Source organism: Chionomys nivalis, chromosome 2, assembly GCF_950005125.1.
Source record: "Chionomys nivalis chromosome 2, mChiNiv1.1, whole genome shotgun sequence".
Lineage (NCBI taxonomy): Eukaryota > Metazoa > Chordata > Mammalia > Rodentia > Cricetidae > Chionomys > Chionomys nivalis.
In genome coordinates this window covers 118,199,217-118,223,118 of record NC_080087.1, presented here as the reverse complement: position 1 = coordinate 118,223,118, position 23,902 = coordinate 118,199,217, and the positions used below count along the sequence as shown (strand labels likewise).

The 23,902-nt window shown below is 45.2% G+C and overlaps 1 protein-coding gene across 1 annotated transcript; it reads right to left on the bottom strand.

The window, feature by feature from the left end:
- Positions 1–6,676: 6,676 nt before the first annotated feature.
- LOC130870106 (RING finger protein 223) lies at positions 6,677–9,146 on the bottom strand. Its single transcript, XM_057762689.1, has one exon. The coding sequence runs from the start codon at positions 9,144–9,146 to the stop codon at positions 8,130–8,132; it is 1,017 nt and encodes a 338-aa protein (XP_057618672.1). The 3' UTR covers positions 6,677–8,129.
- Positions 9,147–23,902: the final 14,756 nt, after the last annotated feature.

Sequence of the window (23,902 nt, the reverse complement as noted above, 5' to 3'; positions counted from 1 at the left end):
GTCAGGCGGCAGACACAAAACTGAAGCTGGGCACTCACCAAAGGCTAATTTCCCAGCCACAGGTGACAGCAATTCCATAACCCTAGATCTCCGCCAGACAGGAGAACCCAAGGAAACCAACTCCCCGCGCAGCCGCATTCCTGCTTTGGATGTTTCTGCCAGTTCTAACAGACATGAACTTTCTGGCAAGATGCAGGGGTGGTTAGTTGGACTCCTGGTTTTAAAAGCTCTAGTCATTCGTAATAATAATACTCTTCAGAACCTGAAGTCGGGAGATGTCACCAAAGAGACCTGGGGCTAAAAACCAAGTTTATCCAAAGAGGGTCTGGGTGTGGTTGTGGGAGAGCTCTTGCCTAGAGGGCGGAAGGCCTGGGCTACAGCAGTGGAGGCAGGGAGAGACGAAAGCAACCGTTTTAGCTAAAGGAGGATCTGAATAAGTGAGTGGATAAGACAGACACAGGGCGAGGGGTGTGGCCTAATTGGTAAACCGCCTGTTTGGCAGGTAGAAGACCTGGATTCTACCCTCAGCACCGAATAGACAAGCGAGGCAAGTACATTACTACATGAGACTCTCTCTTTGTGTCTCTGTCTCTCTCTACCTTCTCTTTTCTCCCCTCCCCTCCTCCTCTTCCTTCTCTTTTTATCTCTCGCAGAAAAGGTGGGGCTTTGAGACACATTTCTGGACTGTACCTCTGAGCCTTGGAGTTGTCCTGGTCCTCTCCTTTCCGGATCTCAAACGCATGTCTACCTGGGCTAGAAATAGGGGCATTGCAGATTCCAGTCTGCGCTCCTAGCATGTCAGGGATTATGTCTGCTTAGAAGGCCGGCGGGAGGCTAGAGAAGACTCCAGGCACAGGGTGCCGGATTCTTCTCTACTAACTCTACAGCAGCAACCGTCCTTTCCTCCCACTCCTCACTCCAGCCGTCCTCATCGCAACGGCTGTCCGGGGCCTTTTAATTGTTGCAGAAGACTCCTGTACGCATCAGGGAGCCAGCCTCTACTCGCTCTCCCTAGTCTATAGGTCCAGCGGGAGTCACCGCAGGAGACTACTCAAACCGAAAAACCAAGGCTTGACTTGCTTCACAGGACTGGAGGCGGGTCTGTGTCAGCAAATCTATTCACACCTGGTTCCAAGGGCATGGAATTAATGTGCAGGCGGAACTTCCTAAAGGAACCTACCCACTCGCTCGGTGATTGTTTCAAAGACTCAGCTAGCTAGCTCTGACACCCAAACTGGAGCCAATATCCGCACCTGTCCCCAGCACCAGAGGAGCTACATGTAGCCCGTGGCTGTCGCTGGCCTCGGCTGCATGCGTTCGTTGGAGTCTGTTCACTTAACCGCAAGATTTTCCTGATTATTCAGAAATTGTCCCCAAATCTTTGCTTGTTTATAGATGAGGTCTCACCATGTTGCTGGGGCTTGTCGCCAACTCCTGGTCTCAAGAGATTCTCCTGCCTCCGTTTCTTTTCTAAGTATCTGAGACCACAAACACCGTGATGAGGGTGGGAAAGTTCGTAGAAAAGTCTCAATTTAGAAGGCACTGTACCTAGGTTACAATAATCACAGGACACCCCGACATACACAGACGGGGGAGGGGGGAGAGAGAGAGAGACAGAGAGAGAGACAGAGAGACAGAGAGAGACAGAGAGACAGAGAGAGAGCGCTAAAGCAATGGACCAACTGTGAAATAGTCCCCTTCTGGTTCCAAAGTAAAACACTAAATCCAAGGTCTGCCCCTCTCCTTCAAGAAATTTCTGTTTAAAACAAAACAAAAAACGAAAGTGGCAGGGTTGAGTTCATTAAAGTGAGATTAGGGAGACAGTGGCGTTTCAATAAGGTGTGAAATATGTGGCTCCCAATTTTAGCAGCTTAGAAAATCACCTGGGGCGCCTTTTAGAAATACCACCGCGCCGCTCCTCCTGGCACTGGCCAATCAACAGCAGCCTCTGGGGGCGGGAGCTTCCGCTTACTTTTCCCAGCCCGCCAGGTAACTCTGAACCTGCAGAAGTCGCGAAGACTCCCAGCAAGAAATAAGTTCGCTCTGTGTGTCTCATAAAAAATAGACTTTTGAAGACAAGTCATTTCCCTTGTCGGGGTTGCTCCTCCCAGATTTTCCTTCAGCCAAAAGCTTTATAATTTTCACTGGAAATTATAATTCCTCCCCCAAAACCGTAAGGGCAGATGCAATACCCTTTCTGGATCCTTCAAGCGACTGAAAAATTATTTTGTCAACGAGCACACAATAGAAATATTAATTTATGTACAGAGAAGCCCTGTCTCGGAAAACAAACAAACAAACAAAAAGAAATATTCATTTATATGTGATGGAGACTACTCGGTGCCGGAGGGGACCACAATTCATGGTTTCTGAAATAGCTGTTGAAATCAGTGTCTTTCCGCATAGATTAGACACTTTCTTAAGTTTAAGTTGGGGTTTGTTTTGAAATATTATAGGTTAGGAAGACTTTTCCACCCTTTCTCTTCTCATCGCAGCCCCTCCCGCGCACACTGGACCCCCTGGAAATTGGCATTTCTAAACCAAAGATAATCCAATTTTACATGCAAAGACAACTGTTTTTGTAAAGGAAATGTGCGCATTCTTCCGAGGCTCCTAGGAATATTCTTGGTGATTGGATTATAAACACTCACTTCCCCAAATGTCTTATGATAAGGAATGGCTGCAAATTTATCACGGAAGCAAAATTGCTTCTCTTTGGCAAGTTTTAGGTCTGCTTAAGAGAGCCGAAGCCTCAGGATCAAAACTGATGGAAGGGAATAGCGATGGGGTAATCCTTATAAACTTTATCTTCCACAGACAATCAAGAGACCTAGTGAATTATAGATACAATCTTCCCTGCGCTTGATTCATCCACATAACTTCAAGCTAAGGTCAACTCCAGTTGCTTCTAGCACTCATCTAAGAGATGAGACAGTGGCCGCTCAAATAATAGGTCTTTTAAGGCACACTCTAACATTCTCAGTAAAACATGGCTTCAAAGGAAGAAAGAGGTGTACAGTCAACAAGGATGCCTGCCTGCTATTTGAATTTACTCATGTTTGTGTGAAAGCAGAAATGTAAAGATATTAACAATCTGTTTATTAGTAAAAAAAAAAAAGACATTAACAATTAGGAATTAAGTTGTGTGAGAGAGTACCGGTTGAATCAGAGTGATCAGACAGCGAAACTCATGAGATTTATAAAATTAGCAGGTTAGTGAACGGAATTGATAACAAAACAGGGAGTACCGGGTAAGGGGGAATGTAACAGAACCGATTCTTTGTGTTGTGGGGAAGCCTTCTGTCAAGCTTACAGATGCCACTCGCTATAGAACACGCGGCACAAACATATCCTAATGTCACAACGCAGAAATGCTTAGAAACAAAAGCCAAAAAGCTCTCGGTGGTTCTGTTGTTGAATATGCAGTGTGAGTTCCCCTGCAGGCTCTCATTTTCCCTCAGGACTCAGAGTGCTTTTTGTAAATCTATTTCTTATGCATTTGTTTTGTTTTTAGACCGATTTTCTTATGTAGCCTGGGTTACATAAGAGCTGAGGATGACTTGAACTTCGGATCTTTCTGCCTCTACCTCCCCAGAGCTGGCACCACAGGAGGGCACCATGTGCCATCATGCTCAGTTTTAGGCATGCTGGGAATTAGACCTATGCCTTCTTTGCTAATCCTTGGCCCTTAAAAAATCCTTATGAAGTAGAGAAGCCCCCTCCCTTCTCTCTCTCCTCTCCCTCTCACCTTTGGCCCTCAGATCTCTGGAGGGAGTTACTCACTGGCAGAGTGAGTCAGGCAGGAACCAAGCTGCCCAACATTTAGTTCAGAGTTTTCCTTCTGCCAATTTACCACTTTATTTATTAGTCACTTACTTTGTACTGAGAACTCACACACGCTTTATGAGAAGACCAGGAAAGCAAAATTTCTGTCCTCGACTTTACATTCTGGTTACAAATTATAGTACTCTCTCCTCACCCAACAGGGCAAATAAACCAAAGTTCTGTAGGCAATTTTAAACATCAGGAAAGATAGACAGTGTTCCAGTATCTGGGGACAGATAGTAGACATGACAGAACTCTCTGTGAAAGGGACATTAAATTCTTGAATGAAAGCAGCAACATGGGTTCAGGAAGCTTCAGTTTCCGGGGTATTTTAACCGTTAGTCCTCCTAAGAGTACAAATCCTCCTGCCAATATCTTGAGGCAGAGGTGGGTCACTGATGAACTTAGCCTCACTTTTTACAGATAAAGAGCATGAGACCCAAAGAGGTGGAATGATTTCCCATGGTCTTTCCAAGAACGCCTCTCCTGACTGTAGATGCAAATGCACTTTCTGGGAGGAGGATCCTGTTCATCAAATCAGGAAGCCTTCAGGGGCCAAGGATTAAAGCTTTTGCTTGAAATTTAGAAGAACCTGCTGCCTTGAACTCAGGCACAAGTAGAGTGCTGAGATCTCCAAGTTCCTGAGAGGCTGTGCATGGCAGACCAGATAGAATTTTAGCGGACCTTCTTACTCTTAAGATGAATCTGTGTCCAGGATTGACACAGTCTCCTCTAAAATGGTGAGGGGACTCCAGATGATGGTACAAGCCTTTAATCCCAGTACTGAGGAGGCAGAGGCAGGTGAATCTTTCTGAATTTGAGGCCAGCATGGTCTATACAGCAGGTTCTAAGACAGTCAAGGCTACACAGGGAAACCGTGTCTTGGAAAACCTGAGAAGGAAAGAAAGAAAGAAAGAAAGAAAGAAAGAAAGAAAGAAAGAAAGAAAGAAAGAAAGAAAGAAAGAAAGAGGGAGGGAGGGAGGGAGGGAGGGAGGGAGGGAGGGAGGGAGGGAGGGAGGGAGGGAGGGAAGAAGATCTAGGGGAGAATTGTCATGGGAAGATCTGAAGGTGCTTCCCATTATCCCAGAAGCCTTCTAGACAATTCAGATATTATTTCAATGTCTTTCCAAACTCTTGCTTTGTCTAAGATGATGTTCTGTCAGATATTAAAATATATAGAATCCAAGTTCTGTTACTAGTGTGCATATTTAAGACACACCCAAGTCAGCCATAGTGGCATACACCATTGATTCCAGCACTTGAGAGGCTGTATCTCTGTGAGTTTGAGGCCAGTCTATACCACAAAGGAAGTTCCAGAACAGTCAGGACTGTTCTACAGAAAAACCCGGTCTTGAAAAACCAAAACCAACCAAATAAATAAATACATATGTTCTCATATTCACAACATGTACACATGAGGAGATACAATTTGCTATAGCAATTACAATCCCTGCACTGGAGGAAAATTTAAAAAAGGATGGCTAAAGGATGTGTATAAATATAAAGGTAGCAAAAGGTGTACGGTTAAGTCGAATCTGCCAAATGGGAGAGGGCTCACACGTCTGAATGCAAGAGGAGCAGACACACATTTTCCTCACCACTCCATTTCTGGTGACAAAGTTAAAAATTAGCAACCAAAGCAAGGCCAGCCAAGGTGAAAAATATCTCTAAGTACCGATCCTCGAGTGATATCGATTTGATTTTCAGCGATTTTAACTCAATTTTCACACGGCATTTACATGTGTAATCCGTGAAAGAGGCAAAATGTGGCTGTCATTGTGATGGAGGCACCTCAAAGGCGCATTCCTCCCGTCGGAGGAACAGTTCATCCTACGTCTCTCTCGCTCACTTCTGTGGGACATAAACTAACTACAAGTAAGAAGCAAGCCGGTCCCCAAGTAACTCTAGGCATTGGCTGCCAGTTGAAGAGAATGAAATAGCAAACACATGTTTGTGTTTTGTGTGTACTCATGGGCACATCTGCAAAGCCTAGGTCTGTTACTGGTGTGCATGTGCCATGCATATACATCCACATACACACAACATACATGTGTGGGTATATCTCGGTCACAGTGATTACAAACAGAATGACTGCACTGGAGTAAGGCAAGGTGACTAAAACAGAAGTAAATATAGAAGCAGTAGGAGCTGTTTGTAGTATAAATAAATCACAAGTCATTTCTGAAGTGTGACTCCTATTTGGGACTTGACACAGCTCACAGAAACCAAAAGCAGTGTGACATCAAAATCTAGTTTTTGGGGGTGTCATAGCCATAGGGACTAAAGTCTTCTCTCTCCAAAGCATTGCAACAGTCCTCAGTGAGTCTTTAGGGCGTCTTATTAAAAAGCTCAGAAACAGAGGTTGGGAAAGAGGCTTAATGGTTAGAGCAGCGGCAGACCAGTGTTAGACTCCCAGTGTCCACATGGTGACCCCCAATGGCTCCTTACAACTCCATAGGCACCAGGATCACACAGGCTGCACAGACATACATGCACCCACACGCATCTTTTAAAAAATAGGAACATTTCTTTAAAAGAAAAGAAGCACAGAAGTACACAAAATGCTCATCTTAAGCAACCACACTCTCAAGTGTGAGTTACTTCTCATTCAAAACATGCAGCTGGGACCTGGCTGGGAATGTGCATGCAAGGCAAAGAAAGGCTGTGCGGATAGCTTGGAGCATTTCCACCATGAAATAAAATTGCACCAAAACCAGTGTGGCTGATTTTCTACAAACACTTCCTATTTTTATTAAGACAACATAGACATCTAACACACCATATTGTGGTTCCTAAATTGTAGCCACGCTACTTATGGATGGCCAATAAATTACTTCGTTCATGTGATAGATATAAATGCTTCATTCGAGTTCAGTTAATAAGATGGTGTCAGGGCATCATGCAGACGACACAGTACACGAGGAAAAATGACACATCCCCAAGAGACATCTCTGATTTTTTTCAAACTATGAAAACTATCTCTTTCCAATTTCCAAAAGAAGGAACATTTGTTTCCATACAAAATGCACTTGGAGCCATGTTTTTCTTTTGAAAAGACAGCTACACCATGTCAAGTACACACTCACAAATCATTCCCGTTAGTCTCAAAATCAGAACCAATATGTATTTTCCCCTATCAGGTGTGGACATTTCAATGATTTCCATGACAGCAAAAAGCCAAACTCAAGATATGATAAATTTACAATATCTCGATAATCATTAGAGGCAGAGGCTCTTTTCAGTTTCATCTTTGGGCATTAGTCTGTGTTTTCATAGAGTTGAAAGTTGTTTCACAGTATAAAATCTTGAATGAATTACTAACACTCCTTGATTTTTCGGCTTCTGGTTCTGAAATGCATTTGAATCAGAGGTAACAGAGAAATGATACCGCTCAAAACGGCTTCTAGAGATCTCAATGTGCAAAACTTACAGATTTATATATTCAAAAATAAATTATTTTTAAGTGAAATGGGGGGAGGGTCACGGGAAAAGGGAAAGCCTATAGTTTATACTCTGAGCAAATAGCTTTCATTATCTTCCAGGTGGGGGCAACAGTCAGTCAGTTTTGAGAGAAAGGAGGTCAAGCTCTTTAAGCTCCCTGAGTCGAGTCCGGTTACAGAAGATGAAAATGACTTTCCTGGCAGTAGCACTGTGAATAAAACAACCGCAAGCCTCCAGGAGATGGGACTTCTGGGCTCGGCTCCAGCCACCAGGCGGAAAGCAACGGATCACCCACAAGTACGTGCCAGCTTGAGGGAGAACAGAGATGGCCTGGAACGCACACGCACGCGCTCTGAGCACCTGCCCAGCATAGCTCAGATGCCGACTAGTGCTAAGACGGTCTGGACGTTCACCCCTCTGCGTGCAGAGTCGGATGTTCGACAGTTTCTCCCCTCCGGGGATCTTTTAGACTCAGAAAGGTCATTTGCATTTACTTCGCAGTCATTCTTCTTTTAGGCAATTCAAGTCCAACGGCACTAGAGGCAATCAGCTTTCTGCACGTCCCCAGATTTTGGGAAGGGACAGCCACACACTCTGGTCAGGGTGAGGTGGCACATAAAGCAGAGATCTGGGTAAAAGAAACCCTCCTCCCCCCACACACCAGCAACCCTCTTGCCCAACGAAGTAGGGAACAGAAAGACAGAGAGGCGGGAAACTGAGGATTGGCATTGACCCATGGTCAAAGACGAAGGGGGTGGGGGAGCAGAAACCCCAGCGCACTGAGGTCCTCTGGGACCAGAAGCCGGGTTCTCTGGGGCCTCTCAGGGCAGGCAATGCATCGGGACCCGGGGGTGTCGCCCCCTCTACCTGTCGCTCCTCCTGCCGGGAGCTGCAGCTGCCCGCGCCCTGGAGCCACTCCCGCCGCTTGCTGCCGAGCCCGCGGCCGCCCCCTCGGGCCGATACTTGAGCCAGCAGATGATCCAGGTGACCACCACCGAGAAGAGTGCCAGGATGCTAGCCACTGACAGACAGATAGGTCCTACGGGCGAAGGCGAGGGCGATCCTCCGGGAGCTGGGGCGGGACCGGAGGACGAACCGCTGCCCGGGGGTCCCCCACCCCCGCCGCCGCCGTAGTGGTTGACAAAGATGAGACCGGTGAACAGCAGTACCACCATGGAAAGGAAAGAGAAGACCACGCAGACGCAGCCGGCGGTGAGCGCTGCACGCTTGCAGTTCTGACAGCTCTCGTAGGCTCCCGGGGCGTGGAGGCCTGGGCGGCCGCGAGGCCCGGGGGCGGTGTCCTCCGCGGGAGGTGGCGCCGGCTGCGGTGGCTGCGGGGTGGGGGCTGGCGGTGAGGCAGCGGTGGGCGCGGGGCGGCGGGAGGCCAGAGGCGGGAGTCGGTCCTGGGGTAGCGGATCGTGCGCGGCGCGCAAAGCCAGCGGGAAGGCCTCGGCGAGCTTGGTGTTGTTGGGCAGGCCGTGCACGCGGCTGTCCGGCAGCGGCGTGCGGTGGCGGCACACCGGGCACGCGATGGCGCCGGGCGGGCCGTGCCAGGGTGGCGGGCGCGGCGCGCGCTCAGGGGCCGCGCTGGAGGCGGCGGCGGCGCGGAGCTGCAGCTGGCTCAAGCACTCCTGGCAGAAGGTGTGCAGGCATGCCAGCAGCTTGGGGGCGCGCCGGTCCGCGTCGAAGTAGTTGTAGCAGATTTTGCACTCGTAGTCCTCGAGAGGAGGGAGGTTGGGGGCGGTCGCCGAGGTGTCCCGGACTGCGGTGTCCCCATCGTCGCGAGCTCCCGCCGCAGTACCCCCAACTCCCTCCCGGCTCCCGGGGCTGCTGCTCCGGCTCTGGGTGCTGCCGCCGCTGTCGTTCGCAAGCGCTGCCATGGCATGATCCGCCCCTCATCGGGGGCTAGGTGAGGCGTCTTGCTCCCCCTGCGTTGCAGCCCCGGCTCCGGGCTGGGAGGAGGCGCTTCTGCCTCCCCCCACTGACTGCTGTCGCCTGGCGGAGGAGGTAACCGCTGGCTGCTGCGCCCCCGCCCGGCCCTCCGGTCCACCCACCCCACCCCACCCCACCCCAGTGCGGATGCTCTGATCCTTCCCGGTCCCTGACTGAGGTACCCCTAATCCTCTCCACCCAGGTCTCCCGACAGCTTTCTGTATCGATTTATGTTGGACTTAAAAGTAAGGTAAAGATGGGTTGGGGGATGTTGCAGGAAAACATTTGGGGGTGCAGTTGCTTAAGGCTGTTCCTTTTTGCCTGTACACACAGCCGCTAAAGATGGTGTGGTACCGGGACCCGCTTTTTCTGTTTTCCTCTTCCTCGACATTACTCCTCCCACCTTTCCTCTTTTAAAACCTGGTTTATCCTTGCCTGGGGTTAGGTCCCGGGAGAAGTCGCCTCTCCCCCTACCAGCAAGAGCTCACCGTGACGTCATGCAGGACCCGCGCAGGAAGGGGAAGCGGCGGCCTCTCAGCCTGGTTGAGGCGGTTCCTTCCCCCAGCTGATCTCACGTCTCAGTCCAAGGGCGAAAGCCAATAATCCCCAAGCCATTTACGCTTTGCGCTTTTATTAGCAGGGCCCAGGCAGACGGCAGTGTTCATCTCAGAGTGGAAGCGGAGAAGGGCATTTTCCCTCCACCGTTTGGAGGAAATTTGGGAACCGGGCAATACCCCTTTCCTCTTCTGAAAGGTTGCTTCTTGAGTTTAAGGCTAGAAGACTGGGAGCAGAGTGCAGCTGTTCCCTTGGAGATGAACGCTCTAGATGCAGCTGTTTTAAGTACCAGGCGGTTACAGAGATAGAGAGCAAAGAAAGAAGTTGGCAAGGAAGTTCATCGATTGAGAAGCCCAGGTTAAGTCCAGAGGCTAGTCTCACCCCCTCCTTCTTTCTCATGCCCACTTTAATCATCCAGACTCAGAGAACACAGAACTCTCCACTTCGGATGGAGAAGATGCTGAGCTTATGAAAACCCCAATATGTGTGGAACGGAACTCCAAAGAAACAAGTCAGCAGTATATTGTACAGGAGTCTTTGGGTACAGCTTGCGCAGTGATATTTAGATATTCTTAACCTCTCCTTCCCTGTGTCCCTCCAGGGTCCCCCACCCCACCCTGTGAAGAGGAGAATGGCCACCTATCTCCTCACTTAGCAAACAAGGAGAAAATGGCTTTGCAAGGTTTTTTTTTTTCTTTATTTCAGGCAGTAGGAACATTTCCATCCCAATCCTCTGAAGACCACATGGTGCCACAGAGAAAAGCTGCAAAAACTGACAAGGAAGCAAACTCAAGAGGGAGGACAGAAAGGAACCAGTGGAAAAACAACAAGAGTTACCTAAGAAGGCTGGGGTAGCAGCTCAGCTGGGAGGTGCTGACACACCCAGCGTCATCCTGAGCACCCCATAAGGGCATAAAGAGGATGCAAATATCATAAACCTGTAATCCAGGCACTTGGGAGGTAAAGGCAGGAGATTAGTCATTCAGAATATCCTCAACTACATATGGAGTTTGAGGCCCGCCTAGGCTACATGAGACCCTGTCTCCAAACACAAAACAAAGCAAAACAAAATGAGACAAATTTCTGGGGAATTCTAACTGACTAAGACATATCTGGAGCATTTGAAAATAAGCGTATTTTCACTCTGTGTGAACAGAGCAAGTACTATGTCTTAAATTTAAGGCTTTAAGTTAAACTTGTTTAAATACAATGACTTTCTAGTTTCGAGCTTTATAATTATTTGGTACAAGATAGATAGATAGATAGATAGATAGATAGATAGATAGATAGATAGATATAGATATATATAATTCTATGATGGGGACAGTAATAAGAGGGCCGGTTGATGGAAAACAAAAAGCTCTCCTCTGACCTTGAAAGGTTGCAGACTGACTCAAAGCTAACAGAGTCATCTTTGAGACTTTTCTGCTCCTCACCTGCCACTCCCTTTCAGCATGTGTGTCTCACGCACAGTTCCACACGGGGTTCTTGAAGCTCTGGTTAGGTGTGTGCTATGCTTGCCATGCCGCTCAGGAAACTTGAAAGGGTCTAAGGAGCAGCAGTGCACAGACGCAAGAGAAGCTAATGTGGAGAGAGCTGTGTGCTTCTTTTCACACGCCCAGCTCCATGCTGAAGATGCCCAAAAGGCCAGTAAGAGCTCTGAAGACCTGTGTGCTAGGATATAGTGTGTGTTTGGACAAAACACACAAGCTTTAGCAGTTGTAGCCAGTTGTGCATTCTCACTTACATCGGGGCTTCTCACACCAGCATTACTTACATTTTGAATTTACATTCTGCGCATGACCAAAGTTAAGTGGTGTAGTAAGGAGCTGCGGGCGGCTCCCGCTGCCCAGCTCCCAGCCATTGGCTAGATTTATCCAAAATAATTACATGGAAACTGTACTCTTTTAAATATTGCTTGGCCCATTAGTTCTAGCCTCTTATTGGCTAATTCTCACATCTTGCTTTAACCCATATTTAGTAATCTGTGTAGCACCATGCGGTGGTGGCTTACCGGGAAGATCTTAACCTGCATCCATCTTGGAGAGGAGAGCTATGATGTCTGTGCTACTTCCCTTCTTCCCAGCATTCTGTTGGGTCTACTCTGCCTATCTATGATCTGACCTATCAGGCCAAGCAGTTTTCTTTATTAATTAACCAATGAAACAACACATACATAGAAGACCCACCTACATCAGAGTGGTTTCCTTGGCCTCTACCGATCTGAAGTCAATAGCAAAGCATCCAGATCGTGACAACCATAACAATCCCCCAAGGATGAAACCATCCCTGGCTGTGGACCTTCAGACACAGAGACCATAGATTTGCTCTAAGTGAGATCTGAAGCAGATCTTCCAGCTCCTATCTAGAGTATGCAAATGGCATTCCCAAAGTATTTATCACATTGGTGCCCATGTTTCTTGTGTAGGTCATGGTGCTTTAGGTCCCAAAGTACGGAACAGTCTTTGAAAGACACTGTTATAACTTTTGCCAATACTTTCTATAAATAGTTACAGGACTTTGGTTAACAATAACTAAATTTATTGTGCTTGGATAGGTGATATTTTTGTTTTGATTTGGGCAGACAGTATCCCACATTCTAACTCAGGCTATTCTGGAACTCATGGGTAGCAAACACAGCAATCCTCCTGTTTCAGTTTCCCAAGTATTGGAATCACAGGCATGAGTCAACACAACCAGTTTGGATAATGTTTTGAAAGGAACCCAACACCTAAATTATTTTATAACTTGGGGACAGATGTTAATTCCTAGGACTCATAAAAATGTCTTATAAGGATTTCCTTGGTGCCACAAAGAGAGTTGGCGATACCTGGAGAGTGTTAGGTAGGCCACAGACACTAGATCTCGTGGACCACAAAGTCCAGTGACCAACCATGCTACTTGTAAGAGTAAACATGGAAACTTGGTCATTCTGGCGACCTGACTTTGCCTAGGAAGAAAAATGTGTTGAATTGAGTATTGTTTGTTTGTTTGTTTGTTTTGATTTCATTTTTCGAGACAAAGTTTTTCTGTGTAGCTTTGGAGCCTGTTCTAGAACTCTCTCTGTAGACCAGGCTGGCCTTGAACTCACAGAGATCTGCCTGCCTCTGTGAACTGGGCCTTAAGTTGGCAAGGAGTAGCTCAGTATGCATTCTAGGATTTGAATTGCCTTTACCGGAACCTTGCTCATATCTTGAATATATCAGATATTGGATGCTGGGTTACTTAAGTTTTGAAGACCCAAGTAAATGGGAAACAGCCATGCTTTCCAATGAACGGTCCCTCCCTTGGCCATCCAAACAATATTCTAGTTTCAGAAGTCTCTGTCTTGACAAAAGATTAGGGCTGTTCATTCACAGAACACGTGCCTTGGCAGTTCTGAGCCCAGGTTCCAGGTCTGTTTTTCGCCCTTAGTGTATTTCCAGACTACGTTTTCTGTGCCTTGGTTTCCTAAACCAAAATTAGGATAAAGGTACTCACTGCATCCTTATTTATTGCACATTGTAAGGATCAGATGTGCTATATATGTAACATAAAATCTTAGGCCCCAGTCTCCAGTAGCACTTATCATTATTTATGTTGGGGTTCCTGTATCTGATGTAGGGATCCTCACAGATGCCTGTGAAAGAAGCCCCAGGGTCCCTAGGATCCAGATCAAGGTGGAGCAGCCAAAAGAGATGAGGCAGCTGTCACCCAGTTCTTCTGACACTCAAAGATGAGACACAGGTAGCAGCTATGCTCTACAGATCTGTCAGCTGTAATAAACAAAGCCCTTCATAAAACCTCAGGCCCAAGTGGAGTATCACTGTTCATATCAGAGGGATAGATGTCTAGGTAGATAAAGCTACTCAGAAGCAAGTATTAAATCATTCCATCAAACGGCTGACATTTTAAAATAGAAACTGGGTCGATCGGATTCAGCATTTGCCCAGGTCCTGTTTCAGAAGACACTGGAACTGGTGAGGATGCCTGGCCTCTGGCAACCAAGAATTCAATGGAAGAGTCCAAGAAAACAGGACGGCCTATTGACTGTGCTGTGACTATCCTAGAGGAGACACTGAGACAGAAAAGGGGCATGGGTAACAAAGTAGGAATTTTGAATAAAGCGTCGATTTTAGTGAGCAATAATGTATCAGTACTGGGTCCTTGATTATTATAAATGTAGAATATTAATGTAGGGTACAAATAACCAGGAACTAGATGTGGTGATTTTGAGAACACTGGGAATCTCTGCAAGTTTCTGTAAATCTGAAACTATTATAAAATGTAAGTTTAATTTTCATCGTATATATTTCTAGAATTGTGTTTGTTGGCTTTACAGTACTGTAACAAAATTCCTGAGATAAGCAAATTATAAAGGAAAAAGGTTTGCCTTGACTTTTAGTATAGGAGACTTTGGGTCACTGGCCCTGTTGCTTTTTTTGAGCCTGTGTTGAACGATATATGGTGACTCTGGAACGCTTCATCTTGTGGTAGCCAGGGAGCAAAATGAAAAAAGAGGAGGGACTGGGGTCCCAATGTTCATCCTCACAGACCTGATCCCGTGACCTGATTAGGCCCCACTTCCTAACAGTTATCCTACCTTCTAAAGAAGCACTAACACATGGGCCTTTAGGGGGACATTTATCCCGACACAGAAGAGGTACAATGTGGAGTTTGATAAAGTTTATTTTTTAAATGTGGACAATTTGGGGGGCCTTGCAAGCACAAGCCATTGAATTCCTTAAGAATGTGAGATGGGGCCTGGAGAGAGAGAGCCATTCATTGGCTAAGAGCACTTGTTGTTCTTTCTCTTTGTTTGTTTGTTTTTGTGTTTTTGCTTTTGTTTTTCAAGACAGAGTTTCTCTGTGGCTTTGGAGTCTGTCCTGGAAGTAGCTATTGTTGACCAGGCTGGCCTCAAACTCACAGAGATCTGCCTGCCTCTGCCTCCCGAGTGCTGGGATTAAAGGCATGCGCCACTACCACCACCTGGCTACACTTGTTGTTCTTGCAGAGGATCTAGGTTTGGTTCCCAGAATTGATATCAGGCAACTGGCAATTATCTGTCAGTCCAGTCCCAGAGGATCTGATGTTCTGCCTTCCAGCTTCCACAGATACCAGGCATTCCTGTGCACAGACATATATGCAGGCAAATTACTCATACATGAGAGACAGACAGATAGACTAGAGGAATAGAGAAAGAGAGAGAGAGAAATTCACATGGAGACACAGCTTTTCACTTGTATTTATGCTGTTACTTCAAAGAAAGCCCAGCAGGCAAACTTGAAAACTTTCCAACAGACTTCATTTAGAATTTATCACATTTGGCCGTCACATCATTTGTTATAAGATGGAAAAACCTAGTAATTTCCAAATATGTAGAGAAGTCACACAACTACCTTAAAGAATGTTCAGGAAAGAATGCTGTCTTCTTTGTGCAATATCAAGGGTTGGACTTGGGGGGCCTCACACATGCTTAGTAAGCTCCCTACCAATGAACAACAATCAGAGTTTTCAGGAAGGAAAAAAATGTAAATCTCCCACAGACTACACTCAGCACAGCCATTGCTGTAATGAAATTTATTTCCACAGGTGTGTGTTTTTACCTGGTTATAATAATAACCATACTTTCCTTCCATCACATTAGGTTTATTCATAAAAATACTATTGATGGTCTCTATGGTCTGCCAGACAGTAAAGGTTGGGAATACGTGAATACAATGAGCCAATATGACTCCAATCCTGTTCTATTAGAACTCCCAGCACATAGGATAGACAAATAATAAACAAATGGGTGTGCTACGCAGCTGGGAGTGAGGGTGCCGTGGAGAAAAAGTACAGTGAATTGTCCTCTGCCTTGGCCAGAGAGGCTTCTCTTTGCAGTGGGTGGCGTTAATGCCGGTCTCATAACTGGTTAGAGTGCTGGGAATTAGAGACAGTTAAGGCTCAGCCCCAGAAGGAACAGTCCTGCCTGTCCAGCTCAAGAAACATCACAGAAGAAGGGGCAGAAAGACTGTAAGAGCCAGAGGATGAGGGAGCAGAGCTAGGAAAGGCTGTCCTCTGGACTTGACTTGGCCACTGCACTCAGAGAGCTATGGTCCTCTGTGCAGGATGGAGTCAACAGGGCCAATCAACATCACTGAACCCAATGGATCAGGGGGTGGGAACAAGCTTGAAGGAAGGAAAGGGAAGTTATAGACCTGTGTGTGTGTGTGGTGTGTGTGTGTGTGTAATGGATATGATCAAGATACATTGTGTGTGTGTGTGTGTGTGTGTATGAGAGAGAGAAAGAGAGTATGAAATTGTCAACAACTAAATCAAAGACGCTATTTTTTAAAAAGTAGAGCAAGAGGCGGGGCAGGGGAGGTGAGAGGTGGTAGCTCACGCCTTTAATCCCAGCACTCAGGAGGCAGGCGGATCTCTGTGAGTTCGAGGCCAGCCTGATAGACAAAGTGAGTTCCAGGACAGCCAGGACTGTTTCCCGGAGAAACCTTGTCTTGAAAAACCAAAAAAAAAAAAAAAAAAAAAAAAAAAAAAAAAAAAAAAAAAAAAAAAAGAAAGAAAGAAAGAAAGAAAAAAGAAAAAAAAAGTAAAGTGTACAGGTCCTTAAGGAAGTGAGGGACGGACCCACGTGACTGAGGGGAGATGGTCCTGAGCACAGTGGACAGCACGCACCAAGGTCCTGAGGTGAAGTGTTCCCATGCTGTAGACACAGCACCGGAGCTAATGGCAGGAACAGAGTGAATCAGGAGAAAGCACAGGAGAGTCACACACACAGGTATCAGGACAATCATGCAGAGATTTATAAATCCTTTTAATGATTTTTTTAGTCTAAGTTAGAATGAAAGAAAATCATTAAAGGGTTTTGAGAAGTACAGAATCTGATTTAGGTTTTAAAAGGACAACCGCTCTGGGTGAGGTGGTTCACACTTGTGAACCAAGCTCCCGGGAAACAAAGACAGGAGGATTGCCTTGAGTTTGAAAACAGCATTGATTAGAAAGTGAGATACTGTCTCAATAAACTTAAAAACTCCTGGTCCCGATGTTGCCTGCTATGGTCAAAGTGTGCCTGCTACTTTTGCTGTCAACTTGATACAACCTAGAGTCATCTGGGAACTTCATATGAATAACTGTTCCCATCAGATTGACCTGTGGTCATGCCAAGTCTTCATTGACGTGGGAGGGCCCAGCCCACTGTGGGTGGCACCATCCCTAGGCAGGTGGGTCTGGACCATTTAAGAAAGCTAGCTGAGCAAGCTAAGTGAGTCAGGAAGCAACATTTTCCCATGATTTCTGCTTCAGTTCCTGCTTGAGTCCCGGCTCTGGCTTCTCTCAGTGATGGATTGTGACCTAGGAATACAAACCAAGTGAACCCTTTCATTTCCCCCATTGCTTCTTGTCAGGGTGATCTATCACAGCAATAGAAAAGCCTATGGAAACACCCAACTACTTGGGAGGCTGAAGCAGGAGGATGAGAAGTCCAAGGCTAGCATGAAACTGAATACGACTCTGCTTCAAAATAAAATTTAAAAAGAAGACTGAGACTATCACTCAGCCTCTGCCTAGAATGTCTGCAGCCATATGTTCAGCCTTCAGCACCCATTGTCTGTCTCCATCATTGCTGACGAATACATGAGGCTGGTGCCTAGGACCGAGGGAGCAGAGGGTCCATGAGGTCACTGAGATTCTGCAAGCCATCTGAGGTGAAGCTGACAAGACTCACTTGTATGGTGAGGGTGGTTTTCAAGGAGGCTCCAAAGACCAGAGTTTCTGCTGTGATTTGAGAGCACATGTGCTCCAAGCTTGATCCCTAGCTTCCTAGCTCTGGTCTAGAAAACTGTGTCTGGGGTCCCAGCTGGAAGGAGTGGGTCTCTAGAGAGGGGAGATGTGAGGGGATTAAAGGTGTGCAAGGCCACAGTTGACTTTCTTTGACAATTCAAGCTTTTTATTTAGTTAAAATATTATAACTAGTCCCAGCACTTGGGAAGCAGATACAGGTGGATCTATGTGAGTTCAAGCCTAGCCAGGTCTACAGAAAGAGTTCCAGGACAGTCAGAGTTACACAGAGAAACCCTATCTCAAAAAACAAGCAAAAATTAAAATGCTTTATTTATTTATTTATTTATTTATTTATTTATTTATTTATTTATCAAGCCTTTAATGTGTTAACATTCAAGTTTGTGGGGAAATACTTTCTTACATAACACGGAAAATATTGTTTCCTTTTCCTCATGTATACCTAAGTGGCCAGGCCATTTATTTTCCTATCGATTATTTTTCATTTTCTTTCAGTAAGTTCTTAGTAAAGACAGAGCAGATCGATTTTATCACTTATTCAATAAGTGTGTCCTATTTCCTCATGTTTGCTGCTTCAACACTGAGTCACTCCTTCGCGTCCCTCTGCTTAAAGGAGGACTTTTTACACTTGCTCCACCTACAACCCACCCCCAACCCTGGGTATGTACATGGACAAAAGAGGAATAGGAACCAAACATCTATAATGAATCATAAAGAATACATCTGTGGGTTTTTTAAAGACAGGCTTTCTCTGTGTAGCCCTGACTGTGCTGGAACTTACTTTGTAGACCAAGCTGACCTAAAACTCACAGAGATCCGCCTGCCTCTGCCTCCCGAGTGCTGGGGTTAAAGGTGTGCGCCACAACTTCTAAAGAATTATATACAAGATCATTGTTTTATATATGTAGGTTTGTCATCTATTAAAGTCAAAAGCAAATTTGTATACTGATGATATGAATATGTTTGTTTAAGTTTAGATAAGGAATTTAAGTGTAGTTAAGTATTAGACCCTGCAGGACGTAGAATGTCTTCCACTTTTTCTCCAGGACTGATCATCTTTGATTGTATCACACTCAATGTTGAGAAACCCATTTCATAAATAGGCACTACAAAATCGCAGAGGCATGTTTAGGACCATTTCAAAAATTGCTGAAAATTCTACCTGCATCCAAATCCAAACTCAATTTATTTTATTTCAGCCTGGAGAGATGGCTCAGCAGTTTAGAGCATTTGCTGCCCTTGCTGAAGATCGGGGTTCAGTTCCCAGCACTGACGTGGTAGCTCATAACCATCTGTAACTCCAATCCCAGGGGTCCTGACACCATCTTCTGTTTCCTGAGAGCTCTGGACATACATACATACATATGCATGCTATATACCAGGAAAATACTTATATGTTAAAAATCTTTAAATAAAAATAAATATAAAAACCCTTGTTATATTTTTTGTGTATGGGTGTTTCCCCCATGTGTATGTCTGTGTACCATATGTATGTCTTGTACCTGGGGCCTGCGGAGACCCAAAAGAGGGCGTGATCTCTTGGAACTGGAGATTCAGTTGTTGTCTTGTGGCTGCTGGGAATTGAACCTGGGTCTTCTCCAAGAGCAGCCAGTGCTCTTAGCCACTGATCCATCTCTCCAACCCCTATTTAATGGATTTTTTTTTAAGGAGGAGGTTTCAAGACAGGACTTTTCTGTGTTTCCCTGGCTGTCCTGGAACTCATTCTGTAGATCAGGTTTGCCTTGAGCTCAGAGATCAACCTGCCTCTGCCTCTCCAGGGCTGGGATTAAAGGACTGCACCACCACACCTATCAAACCCATGAAAAACATCATCAGCAACTCAAACAGCAAGTTTTAAGATATAAATTTCAACAAGATACAATCGAAAAATGCTAATTTAGTCCTCACAATGACGGCAGAAACATATTAAGGCTTTGTTTTCCATAATTAAATCATTAGGGTTTTCTTGAGCAGAAAACTCCTAACATTCAATAGCCATGCATCAGACGAGGTCTTTCAAGCAGTGCCCTTTTGTTGTTACAGCATTGTGTGACAGCATGTGCCATTCAAAGTGTTCATGTTGTATGCTCTGACCCAAGAATGTTGATGAAACCTGACTTAACACCTCAGCTTCATTGTATACTTACTTTGATTTCTGTTTTGTTTTGTTTTTTTCTGCCTGTCTTGAGGCCTTCTAGTGTTGGCAAGCTTTTTTTTTTTTTTTTTTTGCAACCCCCACACTCAATTTCTTCCTGAGGGCAGGGGATTCCGTCAAGAGAAGTAGCCCTCCTTGAAAGGCAGGTGAGGACTGGCGTGCATATGTCCCACCTGCAGGTGACTGTAATGTGAAGCGTGTGTTTTATGTTTGGTTCCCTCTAGTAGATTTAAGCCATGGGTGTGTGTAGTGATGGGTGTCATGACCAACTCACCCATCCTTTCTTTCTCTGTCTTCTTACTCCTGTCTGCTTCAGAGTCAAGTTCTGAAGACGTCACACCAAGAGAGCAGGGAGAAGCTTTTAAAGCAGTAGTTCTCAACCCGTGTGTCATGACCCCTTTGGCAAACCTCTATCTCCAAGAATATTTGCACTATGAGTCATGACAATAGCAAAATTACAGTTAGGAAGTATCAGTGAAACTAATTTTATGGTTGGGGGTCAGCACAGCCTGAGGGACTGTATTTAAAGGGTCACAGCATTAGGAAGGTTGAGAACCACTGATCTAGAAGATCATAACTGAGGGAAGAAACAGATGGACGAGATGGACAGTGTTATTGGGAACAGGGTGGAGAAAAATGGAATAGGATCCCTTGAGTGGAGGCCGGGAGGATCCTTACCTCCATGACTGCAGTCCTGAAACCCAGATGCCATCCAGAGGGAAATTCAGTGAGGGACAAGGACAGGTCCTGGGCTGACTAGGCAGTTACCTGAAGAAGGTGACCCCTAAGCTGAAAGAGAAATGACTGAGCTGACAGTAGGATTCAGTCTGTGCTTTTGCTCTCTGAAGAGAAATAGGGAGCTGATAAACAGTGACGGAGCACAAAATAACACACCTGTCACCTGCGTTTTGTGTCTCACTGTTTGTCTAATCTGTGGTCCCTTCATCTTGGGACCGTGAAAGGAAGTCCAGGGCATAAGTTTATTAGATAATATGCAATGCATGAGCACATTAAACCAAACCTGATTGTTTGGCTCAGTCTACGTTCACGTGTATGCACACATAACAGATTTCAGCTTCCCCGAAGTTGCTTTGTTCTGATGACAGAAAGGAAGAAAGAAGACAGTGAGAGTCGCATTAAAGAAGAGCAGTCCCTGCAAAACTCCAGTTTTCTGAGGAGTCTAGGAGAAGCTAGCCTCATGCAGAAAGGATCTGAGAGAAGAAATGATGGGAAAGGAAACATACCAGAAAACTGCATCCCGGCTTCCTCCCTTGAGCCGCTCAACACAGACAGATGAGGCAGAGTCTCAGATCTCATTGTACAGTGAATGATCGTTGCTTTTAAAGGCCCCAGCTTTGTTGTTCTAGCAACGGCAGTGTGATTAAGAAAAGCAAAGACTGATCTTCTATAAATGCATACTGAGGTATTTCAGGAAAACAATGTGATACATCTCGAATTTGCTCCTAAATACAATTAGTAAAAACAGAAAAATACATTTAGGAGATGGGCAGGGAGAAGCCAGATTGTCACGGTGTAGGAAAACGGTCCATTCTGGGTGACAGGAAAGCAGTGTTCATCATTCTGTTCTATTTTGGTTTTTCAAGATGGTTTATCTGTGTATCCCTGGCTGTCCTGGAACTCATTCTGTACTTCAGGCTGGCCTAGGACTCAGAGTTTTGCCTGCCTCTTCCCCACAAGTACTGGGCTTAAGGTTTTGTGCCATCACTGCCCAAACCCTGTTCTTATTTATCAATTATCTTTGAAAAAGTTTGTAATCAGTCATCCATCCTATAACAAGCCTCAAAATTGGCATCATTATTACAAAAATAGCACTAGTAATACTTTTATTTGTAAAAACCTCACTGAGAATCTTAGAAGGATGGGGAAAATGATGCTGAACCAGTTTTCCTGTTTGTTTTGTTTTTGGTTGTTTGTTTTTATGTTGGTTTTGAGACAGGGTATCACTATGTGGTCCTGGCTAGCCCCAAACTCAGATTCACCTGCTTCTGCCTCTCTAGTGCTTGGAATAAAGCCTTGTACCACCACCACATGCCCCTTCAGCTTTTCTAGCTTTGGTTATTTCACTTCTTTGCCTCCTTTTAGAAGTTAGAAAACTGTTAATGGGGACCAGGAGCACATGGAGGAAGATCAGGGCTTTCAGAAAGTCTGAGGAATCCATCCCTCTTAGCCTTTCTCTTCAGGCGTTGCTCAGCCTGAGTCACAGCTCTGTCCTTAATGCTCCAGATGGTGATGTCATTGCCCTTGATCCAGGAATGAGAACATCAAGGGAAATGAGGAGGGAACAGAGGAGAATATCAGTGCTGTATGAGCAGGAGGGAAAAGCAGGAGCTCGCTGTACAGGGGATTTGAATATCCGCTTCTCTTCTCTTCTCTTCTCTTCTCTTCTCTACATGGTCCATGAAGTGTTCTTTTTTTTTCTATGCACATCCTTCCAAAAATGTAGAGATGCAAATGTGTGGGACTTGGCCATTTCCTTTCCTGGAAAAAAAAGATGGATGATGGTTGTCCTATCGTATTTTCCAACTCTCTTCTTCCCTTTCACCTACCCTGGTCACCACCATCCTTCTTTCTGTTTCTAAGAACCTCAGTACTTGAGACAACTGTTAGGGGAAATGTCCTGCAGTTCTTGTGCCGATGTTGTTTTTTATTTTTCACTTAATGTTAGGTCCTCCAGATTCATCAACTGCACCAGAATTGCCTTCCTCTTGAAGAGTGAAGAGTGTTCTGTTACATGTGCATACCATATTTCTTTTAAATCTTCTCTCCCATCAAAAGACACTTTGGATCATTTCCACTTCTTGGCATACAGATAGATAGATAGATAGATAGATAGATAGATAGATAGATAGATAGATAGATATAGATAGATATAGACCAATATGGTGGGTGCTTGTATTTCTGCAACACATGTCTTCAATGCCTTTAATCATATGCCTAGACATGTAGTTACTGGCATATATGACAGCTCCATGCTCTTTCCCACAGTGCTTGCATCATTGGACAGTCCATCAACAGCTCAGAAGGGTCCTAACTTTTTCTAGAAGCCATTCTAATCCATGAGACATAGTTTCTCTGTGATTTTGATCTTTTTCTTTGATGGTTAGCAATATATAAATAAAAAAGATTTATTTATTTATATATTTTCTTTTTATATTTATGTGCTTGCTCATATGAACTGATATGTAGTAAATTTTGATCTTTTTCTTTGATGGTTAGCAAGATTTATTTATTTATATATTTTCTTTTTATATTTATGTGCTTGCTCATATGAACTGATATGTAGTAAATTCATGAGGCCATGGAGGCCAGAAAAGGGTGCCAGATTGGTGTGGGAGGTCTTCTGTCTATGTGTTGCTTTTATTGGTTAATGAATAAAGAAACTACTTTGGCCTATAGCAGGCAGAACTTAGCTAGGAGGGGTAAACTAAAATGAATGCTGTGAGAAAGAAGGCAGAGTCACAGAGAAACCATGTAGTCCCTGGCTGAGACAGACACTCAGACACCGGAACTTTACCTGGGCTGAGAAGCTGGGAACAAACAAGAGGCCTCCTACTCCACCAGACCACCCAGAATTGGACTTAAGGCAGTTGTGAGAAACTACGTGAGTCTTGGGGAGCGAACCTTGGTCCTCTGCAAGAGCAGTAAGTGCTCCTACCATCTCTCCAGCAACCTCACCATCTTTTAATGTGCCTGTCGGTTCTCTGTATGTCATTTTAGACTCTGACTTTGTTCAGGTCTAGATTATTTTTGTCACTAGGTGGTGGCGGCTCATGCCTTTAATCCCAGCACTTAGGAGGCAGAGGCAGGCATATCTCTGATCTCAAAGCCAGCCTGGTCTACAGAGATATTTTCAAGATGGCTAGGGCTACACAAAAAAGCCATCTATCAAAAACCAAAAAAAAAAATATTTTTGACAAGTTATGAAAGTCCTGTTGAGTCTGAATATGATTTCCCCACACTTTTCCTCTTTCTTTCTTTCTTTCTTTCTTTCTTTCTTTCTTTCTTTCTTCCTTCCTTTGGTTTTCTGAGACAAGATTTTTTTGTGTAGTCCTGGCAGTCCTGGAATCCTGGAATTCCATATGTAGACCAGGCTGGCCTCGAACTCACAGAGATCCGCCTGCCTCTGCCTCCCAAGTGCTGGGATTAAAGGCTGGGTTGATGTGATTCTCATGTTAGACAGGTACTTTACTTGCACTT

Bases quoted from the DNA above. Each gene is read 5' to 3' on its own strand.
- LOC130870106 (XM_057762689.1), bottom strand. From the start codon at position 9,146: ATGGCAGCGCTTGCGAACGACAGCGGCGGCAGCACCCAGAGCCGGAGC.